General features: G+C 39.5%; 1 protein-coding gene across 1 annotated transcript; it reads left to right on the top strand.

Annotated features, from left to right (window-relative positions):
- The first annotated feature begins 9,945 nt into the window (after nucleotides 1–9,945).
- LOC123950677 (small ubiquitin-related modifier 2-like) lies at nucleotides 9,946–10,343 on the top strand. The gene has a single exon (XM_046018905.1). It carries the CDS (start codon nucleotides 10,035–10,037, stop codon nucleotides 10,320–10,322), a length of 288 nt encoding a protein of 95 aa, XP_045874861.1. The 5' UTR covers nucleotides 9,946–10,034; the 3' UTR covers nucleotides 10,323–10,343.
- The last annotated feature ends 724 nt before the right edge of the window (nucleotides 10,344–11,067 follow it).

Genomic DNA, 11,067 nt, shown 5'->3' with positions numbered 1-11,067 from the left:
ATCCATGGAATTAAAAAATTTTTTAATTGGCAGTTGTATTTAAAAGTTTCAAAACAGGGGCGCCTGGGTGGCTCAGTGGGTTGGGGCTTCTGCCTTCGGCTCGGGTCATGATCCCAGGGTCGTGGGATCGAGCCCCGCATCAGGCTCTCCGCTCGGCGGGGAGCCTGCTTCCTCCTCTCTCTCTGCCTACTTGTGATCTCTGTCTGTCATATAAATAAATAAAATCTAAAAAAAAAAAAGTGCAAAAAAAAGTTTCAAAACATAAAATGTAATGATGTCACTCAATAAGCAGATAGAATGTCACTGTATGTTTTGATGGCAATGTTCTCAGGGTTCTGAAAGCAATTCAAGAATTTGAAGTTGAGCAAGACCTAGATATTTATGATTTTTTTTTTTCGAAGAACATCTTGGTCCAGGGCCAGAAAACTGTTGTTTTCTGAAAAAAGGAATGGATGTCAATTAAGTTTTTACAAACCTAACTTGAAGGGCATTTAATTAGTAGCCACGCTTGACTGAGTTCAGAGACATATAACCTCATAAATCCATAGAGAGCTCACTAAATTTTGTTGAGAGGTTGAGGCAAAGTAAGTGGAACAGTTACCTGACCTAATAAATTCTTGATTTATTTTAGCTACATGTTCTGATCAACATGTCTTGTAGTGTACACTCTATTATGGGATGGCAGAACTGCCACAGTCTTAGAAGTCAGACTGGCCCGGGTTTACATCATGATACAACAAAATTACTTAACCTCTCTTGGACGATTTATTTCACCATGGTCAAAATGGTGATATTCCCAATTTTATAGAAGAATACTTGTAAAACTGGTCTGCCATTTCTCTCAATAAAAGGCCTTGCAAGAAGTAGTCTATCTACGGGCAGAATTACAGGTCTAATTAGATTTTAGAAGAAGTTAATCAGGGGTTTTTCAGACATTTTTTATCTTGAGGGAGGAATGATGTTTTGAGTCCTTGGTCTGCAAACAGAAGAAGAGAAGAGAAAAAACAAAAAAGAAAAGAAAAAAAAAAAAAAAGGAAAAGTGTTGTCACTTTAAATATCAAAATCAAACTTGGGTAGCCCCTTAGAAAAAAGCCCGAGTTGACAGATGGACTCACTCTCAGAACAATGGAGAAATTACATAATTTTTTTAAACAAGTTATTCTCAGTCTAAAAGATGCATAGGAATTAGTGAATATGCATTTCTGCTTTAGATAAAAACTGTTACCTACTCAATAGACATACCTATCCCTAAAATTATATTAAGTTTAAAGGTACACTTTGAATGAAATGGTAAAGTTATATAATATGAGTAAATATCTAAATTAATGTAATAAACAACAAAACACACTAGTTTTTGTTTTGGTTCTTTGTAAAAACACATTTAGTTAAAAAAACAAAAAAGCTTGTTTCTGTGAAATTACTTTTATGAAGATATCAGCAAGTATTTCCAGAAGACAAATTCAGAGGAGTGAAATTGTTAGATCAAAGAGTTGTCATGATTTCAATAGGCAGATATTGATAAATCAACCTCAGAAAAGCTACACTAATTTACACACCAACCAAATGCAGGTGTGCCCTGAATCCAAAGGCTTTTGCCAACTCACTCAATCTGCTATTTCCACTTATATCCAACCCACAGTGAGAATATAACCTATTAAATGTCTCGGATGCCTTCTTATCTGATCAACTCATCAGTGCGCTCTAACATTCGTCCTGTCCAATTCAGGTTGAAGAGTTCAGTTTTAAGTAAAAAACACATTCTCCTCATTGGTTGTTTCCTCCCAGGCTTCCTTTCTTCTCTTTCCTTCAAGTCTGGACCCATGGGCCATGCTTTTTCAAACTAGAACCCTCAGCTCCTTCCAACCTGGCCCCTTTTTGCAGAGTCTCCCCTAAAAAATTCCTAGTTATGGGGGGAGGAGTCAAGATGGCGGAGAAGTAGCAGCCTGAGACTACATCAGGTAGCAGGAGATCAGCTCGATAGCTTATCTAAGCATTGCAAACACCTACAAATCCAATGGGAGAGTGAAGAGAAGAAGAACAGCAACTCTAGAAACAGAAAATCAACCACTTTCTGAAAGAACCTGTTTTTATCCCCTTTCTTCCCCCCACAATTAGGGGTCTCTTCTGATTTGGTTACAGCGTATTTTTCTGGGGTCTTTGCCACCCTTTTAGTAGTTTATTTGCTCCTTCATATCCTCTTATCTGGACAAAATGACAAGGCGGAAAAATCACCACAAACAAAAGAGCAAGAGACAGTACCGAAGGCTAGGGACCTAATCAACACAGACATTGGTAATATGTCAGATCGAGAGTTCAGAATGACGATTCTGAACATTCTAGCCGGGCTCGAAAAAGGCATGGAAGATATTAGAGAAACCCTCTCTGGAGATATTAAAGCCCCTTCTGGAGAAATTAAAGAACTAAAATCTAACCAAGTTGAAATCAAAAAAGCTATTAATGAGGTGCAATAAAAAATGGAGGCTCTCACTGCTAGGATCAATGAGGCAGAAGAAAGAATTAGTGATATAGAAGACAAAATGACAGAGAATAAAGAAGCCGAACAAAAGAGGGACAAACAGCTACTGGACCATGAGGGGAGAATTCGAGAGATAAGTGACACCATAAGACGAAACAACATTAGAATAATTGGGATTCCAGAAGAAGAAGAAACAGAGAGGGGAGCAGAAGGTCTATTGGAGAGAATCATTGGAGAGAATTTCCCTAATATGGCAAAGGGAACAAGTATCAAAATCCAGGAGATGCAGAGAACCCCCCTCAAAGTCAACAAGAATAGGTCCACACCCCGTCACCTAATAGTAAAATTTACAAGTCTTAGCGACAAAGAGAAAATCCTGAAAGCAGCCCGAGAAAAGAAGTCTATAACATACAATGGTAAAAATATTAGATTGGCAGCAGACTTATCCACAGAGACCTGGCAGGCCAGGAAGAGCTGGCATGATATATTCAGAGCACTAAACGAGAAAAACATGCAGCCAAGAATACTCTATCCAGCTAGGCTATCATTGAAAATAGAAGGAGAGATCAAAAGCTTCCAGGACAAACAAAAACTGAAAGAATTTGCAAACACCAAACCAGCTCTCCAGGAAATATTGAAAGGGGTCCTCTAAGCAAAGAGAGAGCCTAAAAGTAGTAGATCAGAAAGGTACAGAGACAATATACAGTAACAGTCACCTTACAGACTAATAATGGCACTAAATTCATATCTCTCAATAGTTACCCTGAATGTTAATGGGCTAAATGCCCCAATCAAAAGACACAGGGTATCAGAATGGATAAAAAAACAAAACCCATCAGTATGTTGCCTACAAGAAACTCATTTTAGACGCGAAGACACCTCCAGATTTAAAGTGAGGGGGTGGAAAACAATTTACCATGCTAATGGGCATCAGAAGAAAGCTGGGGTGGCAATCCTTCTATCAGATCAATTAGATTTTAAGCCAAAGACTATAATAAGAGATGAGGAAGGACACTATTATCACATTCAAAGGGTCTGTCCCACAAGAAGATCTAACAATTTTAAATATCTATGCCCCTAACGTGGGAGCAGCCAACTATATCAACCAATTAATAACAAAATCAAAGAAACACATCAATAATAATACAATAATAGTAGGGGACTTGAACACTCCCCTCACTGAAATGGACAGATCATCCAAGCAAAAGATCAACAAGGAAATAAAGGCCTTAAATGACACACTGGACCAGATGGACATCACAGATATATTCAGAACATTTCATCCCAAAGCAACAGAATACACATTCTTCTCTAGTGCACATGGAACCTTCTCCAGAATAGATCACGTCCTGGGTCACAAATCAGGTCTCAACCGGTATCAAAAGATTAGGATCATTGCCTGCATATTTTCAGACCACAATGCTCTGAAGCTAGAACTCAATCACAAGAGGAAAGCTGGAAAGAACCCAAATACATGGAGACTAAACAGCATCCTTCTAAAGAATGAATGGGTTAACCAGGAAATTAAAGAAGAATTGAAAAAATTCATGGAAACAAATGATAATGAAAACACAACAGTTCAAAATCTGTGGGACACAGCAAAGGCAGTCCTGAGAGGAAAATATATAGCGGTACAAGCCTTTCTCAAGAAACAAGAAAGGTCTCAAGTACACAACCTAACCCCACACGTAAAGGAGCTGGAGAAAGAACAAGAAAGAAACCCTAAACCCAGCAGGAGAAGAGAAATCATAAAGATCAGAGCAGAAATCAATGAAATAGAAACCAAAAAAACAATAGAAAAAATCAATGAAACTAGGAGCTGGTTCTTTGAAAGAATCAATAAGATTGATAAACCCCTGGCCAGACTCATCAAAAAGAAAAGAGAAAGGACCCAAATCAATAAAATCATGAATGAAAGAGGAGAGATCACAACTAACACCAAAGAAATACAGACAATTATAAGAACATACTATGAGCAACTCTATGCCAACAAATTGGACAATCTGGAAGAAATGGATGCATTCCTAGAGACATATAAACTACCACAACTGAACCAGGAAGAAATAGAAAACCTGAACAGGCCCATAACCAGTAAGGAGATTGAAAGAGTCATCAAAAATCTCCAAACAAACAAAAGCCCAGGGCCAGACGGCTTCCCAGGGGAATTCTACCAAACATTTAAAGAAGAACTTATTCCTATTCTCCTGAAACTGTTCCAAAAAATAGAAATGGAAGGAAAACTTCCAAACTCATTTTATGAGGCCAGCATCACCTTGATCCCAAAACCAGACAAGGATCCCACCAAAAAAGAGAACTACAGACCAATATCCTTGATGAACACAGACGCAAAAATTCTCGCCAAAATACTAGCCAATAGGATTCAACAGTACATTAAAAGGATTATTCACCACGATCAAGTGGGATTTATTCCAGGGCTGCAGGGTTGGTTCAACATCCGCAAATCAATCAATGTGATACAACACATTAATAAAAGAAAGAACAAGAACCATATGATACTCTCAATAGATGCGGAAAAAGCATTTGACAAAGTACAGCATCCCTTCCTGATCAAAACTCTTCAAAGTGTAGGGATAGAGGGCACATACCTCAATATTATCAAAGCCATCTATGAAAAACCCACCGCAAATATCATTCTCAATGGAGAAAAACTGAAAGCTTTTCCGCTAAGGTCAGGAACACGGCAGGGATGTCCATTATCACCACTGCTATTCAACATAGTACTAGAAGTCCTAGCCTCAGCAATCAGACAACAAAAAGAAATTAAAGGCATCCAAATTGGTAAAGAAGAAGTAAAACTATCACTCTTTGCAGATGATATGATACTATATGTGGAAAACCCAAAAGACTCCACTCCAAAACTGCTAGAACTTGTACAGGAATTCAGTAAAGTGTCAGGATATAAAATCAATGCACAGAAATCAGTTGCATTTCTGTACACCAACAACAAGGCAGAAGAAAGAGAAATTAAGGAGTCAATCCCATTTACAATTGTACCCAAAACTATAAGATACCTAGGAATAAACCTAACCAAAGAGGCTAAGAATCTATACACAGAAAATTATAAAGTACTCATGAAAGAAATTGAGGAAGACACAAAGAAATGGAAAAATGTTCCATGCTCCTGGATTGGAAAAATAAATATTGTGAAAATGTCTACGCTACCTAAAGCAATCTACACATTTAATGCAATCCCTATCAAAATACCATCCATTTTTTTCAAAGAAATGGAACAAATAATCCTAAAATTTATATGGAACCAGAAAAGACCTCGAATAGCCAAAGGAATATTGAAAAAGAAAGCCAAAGTTGGTGGCATCACAATTCCGGACTTCAAGCTCTATTACAAAGCTGTCATCATCAAGACAGCATGGTACTGGCACAAAAACAGACACATAGATCAGTGGAACAGAATAGAGAGCCCAGAAATCGACCCTCAACTCTATGGTCAACTAATCTTCCACAAAGCAGGAAAGAATGTCCAATGGAAAAAAGACAGCCTCTTCAATAAATGGTGCTGGGAAAATTGGACAGCCACATGCAGAAAAATGAAATTGGACCACTTTCTTACACCACACACGAAAATAGACTCCAAATGGATGAAGGACCTCAATGTGAGAAAGGAATCCATCAAAATCCTTGAGGAGAATGCAGGCAGCAACCTCTTCGACCTCAGCCGTAGCAACATCTTCCTAGGAACAACGGCAAAGGCAAGGGAAGCAAGGGCAAAAATGAACTATTGGGATTTCATCAAGATCAAAAGCTTTTGCACAGCAAAGGAAACAGTTAACAAAACCAAAAGACAACTGACAGAATGGGAGAAGATATTTGCAAACGACATATCAGATAAAGGGCTAGTATCCAAAATCTATAAGGAACTTAGCAAACTCAACACCCAAAGAACAAACAATCCAATCAAGAAATGGGCAGAGGACATGAACAGACATTTCTGCAAAGAAGACATCCAGATGGCCAACAGACACATAAAAAAGTGCTCTATGTCACTCGGCATCAGGGAAATACAAATCAAAACCACAATGAGATATCACCTCACACCAGTCAGAATGGCTAAAATTAACAAGTCAGGAAATGACAGATGCTGGCGAGGATGTGGAGAAAGGGGAACCCTCCTCCACTGTTGGTGGGAATGCAAGCTGGTGCAATCACTCTGGAAAACAGCATGGAGGTTCCTCAAAATGTTGAAAATAGAACTACCCTATGACCCAGCAATTGCACTACTGGGTATTTACCCTAAAGATACAAACGTAGTGATCCAAAGGGGCACGTGTACCCGAATGTTTATAGCAGCAATGTCTACAATAGCCAAACTATGGAAAGAACCTAGATGTCCATCAACAGATGAATGGATAAAGAAGATGTGGTATATATACACAATGGAATACTATGCAGCCATCAAAAGAAATGAAATCTTGCCATTTGCGACGACGTGGATGGTACTAGAGCGTATCATGCTTAGTGAAATAAGTCAATCGGAGAAAGACAACTATCATATGATCTCCCTGATATGAGGACATGGAGTAGCAACATGGGGGGTTAGGGGGATAGGAGAAGAATAAATGAAACAAGATGGGATTGGGAGGGAGACAAACCATAGATGACTCTTAATCTCACAAAACAAACTGGGGGTTGCTGGGGGGAGGTGGGATTGGGAGAGGGGAGGGGGCTTATGGACATTGGGGAGGGTATGTGCTATCGTGAGTGCTGTGAAGTGTGTAAACCTGGCGATTCACAGACCTGTACCCCTGAGGATAAAAATACATTATATGTTTATTAAAAAAAAAAATTTGGAAGGGGAGGCGAACCATAAGAGACTATGGACTCTGAAAAACAACCTGAGGGTTTTGAAGGGTCAGGGGTGGGAGGTTGGGGGAACAGGTGGTGGGTAATGGGGAGGGCACGTTTTGCATGGAGCACTGGATGTTGTGCAAAAACAATGAATACTGTTACACTGAAAAAATAAATAAAATGGAAAAAAAAATTCCTAGTTATGGAAAATGCCAGCCCTCTGCTTATGCTGCCCTTTCCCGCTGGAAATCATCCAACAAGTCTGTGTCTGAGCACCATTCTCGCTTTGAACTTCAGCTGCCCCGAGCCCAGCATGTGACCCTTTTCCCTGTGGCCAGGTCCTTTTCCCTCATCTCTGGGGCAAGAGGTTTGCAGACAGGATGCCATCAGAATCAGCTGTCAGTCTTCATGTCATCTGACCTTCCTTACCTGACACTAGTGACCTCTCTCGCCTGGGCTTCCAGGGCACCGTGCTCTTGCTTTGCCTTCCAGGAATTTCTCAGGTCCTTCTATGGACCACTCTAAAGGAACTGACTGCTGGTGGCTTGGCCACAGTCACCAACCAAAGTACACTTTTTTTTAAAAGCATTTTTTAAAGATTTTCTTTATTTACTATTTGAGAGAGAGAGATTGAGAGGACAAATGAGAGGCGGGGAGAGGGAGAAGCAGACTCCTTGTGGAGACCGATGCAGAACTTGAACCCAGGAGTCTGGGATCATGACCTGAGTCGAAGTACAATTCTTAAAGTTCCAAAGGACAGACTTAAGAGCATAATGGGTCAGAGTGCAGACTCTCAAGCCCAACCGCCTGGCTGAGCTCAGCTCTATGGCTTTGGCGCTGGGCAAGGCAATGTCACTGGCCCTAAGTATCTGCATGAAAAGATCATGATTGTATCTATGATGATGTGTGGCACTCGTGATGATGAGCGCTCATGAAAAGTGCTCAGAATTGATCTGGTATATGATAGGCTCTCAAAAAATGACATTTCTCTTTCCACCACGTGAAAGTACAGCAATAAAATGTCCGGTTAGAAACCAGGAAGAGCGTTCCTGCCGGTCGTGGAATCTGCAGACACCTTGACCTTGGATTTCCTGGTCACAACATGAGATATAAATGTCTGTTTTCTAAGAAAAAAGAAAGTATTACTATCCATAACTGGGAGTCATAAATAACCAGGTAGGGAAATAAGCACAGATACAGGAAGCAGACAGGCTTCAAATCCTGACTGAACAATTTGCTAGGGGCACGATATGGGGTGTAGGTGACACGGAGCTTGGCTTGCTGGACCGTGTGTTTAATGAAGCGAGTTCCCTCTTTTTCATATCACAGAGTTGTTCAATGAACTAAAAAAATTGAATTAAGTACCTAGTACAAGGCCCAAAACAAAGCAAGTAGAAATTGGCTGGTTTTCATTATTGTCCTCCTTTTCAGATCCTGTGATTATTGATACTATCAGTAGATAGTAAGCTTATCAAACTTAATCAATAGGGTTCTACTTTAAATGTATATCAGAATGTAGCTCTACTAGTGTATAAAAATGCAGTTAACGGTGGAGATATTTCCATCATCTATGAACTCCAGGGAAGGAAATGGTATATTTTATCTTATTTTATTTTTGAAATGGTACATTTTAAAGAAATAAAAAGTATTACGTATATATGTGTGCATAATGAACCAGACAGATCACAGCCAAAAGCATTTAGGGGAAAAAAACCCTATAAATTTCAGAAGTCTAGTTTGACCCTTTTTTGAGGAGTTCGACCAATAAACTTAATTATAAAACCAGAAGCTCTAAAGAATTTTCACTTTACACAGACTATCCATTAGCTGGTATTGATTTGTGGCAGAATTTTTAGCCCATTACTTTAGTGCCCTGCCAGTACATATTAGATAAATTCGTGTTACTGGCCATTCTGATATTTGTAACATTTGATTAATACATTACATCATCAACCCGTATTTGTACAAACCACTGGGCTATAGTTAAGTAGTTATGATGTCTTTCGTATAATATGCAACAAACTGGCTATTTTTCAAATTAACTGCTTTTTGGAAAAATATAAGTCATTATTTTAGTTTCAATATAAACATTTGCTTCTATTCTCAAGCTTTGTATACAGGAAAATTCCTCTATCATTCCTGGGAAAAATGATATTTAATCAAATATGACTTACGCTTCTGATAATAATAGGTTGTAAGCTCCACAAGGATAGGAAGTATTTTTTAAACTTCTTTTGTCTTTATTATCTGGTATAGTGGATGGCACAGGTAAATTGTTGAATTGAGTTATAAAAAAATGTATACAATATAACCCAAAGCTGTCTAAAATATACAAAAATCGTGCCCCCTGCAAAAGTGTGGACATTTCGGCCTGTGTGTGTGTGGTTCAGGAACCCAGGTCCGGGAAGATGGCGTATGTTTCTTGCATTGTTGTTCCAGTTCTGCTCTGGATCTATGAAATATTCTTGGAGCAATACTTATGCCCTCTGATTTCCCCCTTTGTTAGCTGGATGTGGCCTAGAAAAGCTTTTCGAGAATCCCATGACGAAAACAAAGGCAAAGTGGATTATGCAGGTACAGACATAGTGGATTACCAACAAAAGGACCTACAGAAATCTCTGGTAAAAAGACATAAATGGGCTTCTGCTGCTCCTGGTGCTGCTTGTGTGCTCATTCGTTGCGGGCCTGGTACCTCTTTTGTGAAGCGGCAGCTGAGGAGACTCCGGCGCTCGCCATGGCTGACGAAAAGCCCAAGGAAGGAGTCAAGACTGAGAACAACGATCATATTAATTTGCAGGTGGCGGGGCAGGATGGTTCTGTGGTGCAGTTTAAGATTAAGAGGCATACACCACTTAGTAAACTAATGAAAGCCTATTGTGAACGACAGGGTTTGTCAATGAGGCAGATCAGATTCCGATTTGATGGGCAGCCAATCGACGAAACAGACACACCTGCACAGTTGGAAATGGAGGACGAAGATACGATTGCTGTGTTCCAGCAGCAGACAGGGGGTGTCTCCTAAGAGGGAACCCGCTACTTTACTCCAGAACTCTTCCTCCAGACCAAGAAGACATTCTCAATTAGCCGCAATTTGGTTCCACCACATCCTGACTACTACAGTATAGTTTTCTCTATTCTTTCATTTTCCCCTTCCCCATTCCTTTATTGTACATAAAGTAACTGTGTATGTGCACAAGCATATTGCATTTTTTTTTAACTAAATGGCCAATGGTATGTTTTGATCGACATCAAATGGAGATGGGATGGGGGAAAATACTGCTTCTGGGAAAATCCCCCTCTCTCCATTAGTGGCATGCTCAGTCAGCTCTTATCTTTACATTCCAGTAAGTGATTTTGCTCTCACTGTTTAACAACAACAAAAAAGAACAACATAAAAATCCTTGCATACCTTGTTCAATTGGAGAATTTTAATGTTTTTCATTTATCATTGTAAAACCAAGGACAATTTTATAACTTTTTTGTACGTAGTGTTACATGTAGGGCAATCTGTCTTTAAGTAGGGATAAATTACTCTAAAAGAAATGAATCCTAGATAGTTTTCCCTTCAAGTCAAGCATCTTGTTGTTTAAATAAACTTCTTGTTTAAAATGAAAAAAAAAAAAAAAAAGACATAAATGGGGGCTCTTGGGTGGCTCAGTGGGTTAAAGCCTCTGCCTTCGGCTCAGGTCATGATCCCAGGGTCCTGGGATCGAGCCCCGCATCGGGCGCTCTGCTCAGTGGGGAGTCTGCTTCCTCCTCTCTCTCTG

This window comes from Meles meles, chromosome 1 (assembly GCF_922984935.1).
Source record: "Meles meles chromosome 1, mMelMel3.1 paternal haplotype, whole genome shotgun sequence".
In the NCBI taxonomy this organism is placed as follows: domain Eukaryota; kingdom Metazoa; phylum Chordata; class Mammalia; order Carnivora; family Mustelidae; genus Meles; species Meles meles.
The sequence above is the reverse complement of the archived record's forward strand: the minus strand, read 5'-3'. Positions and strand labels throughout refer to the sequence as shown.

What these genes read in the sequence shown, in the direction of transcription:
- LOC123950677 (XM_046018905.1), top strand. Translation starts at nt 10,035, where the DNA reads ATGGCTGACGAAAAGCCCAAGGAAGGAGTCAAGACTGAGAACAACGAT.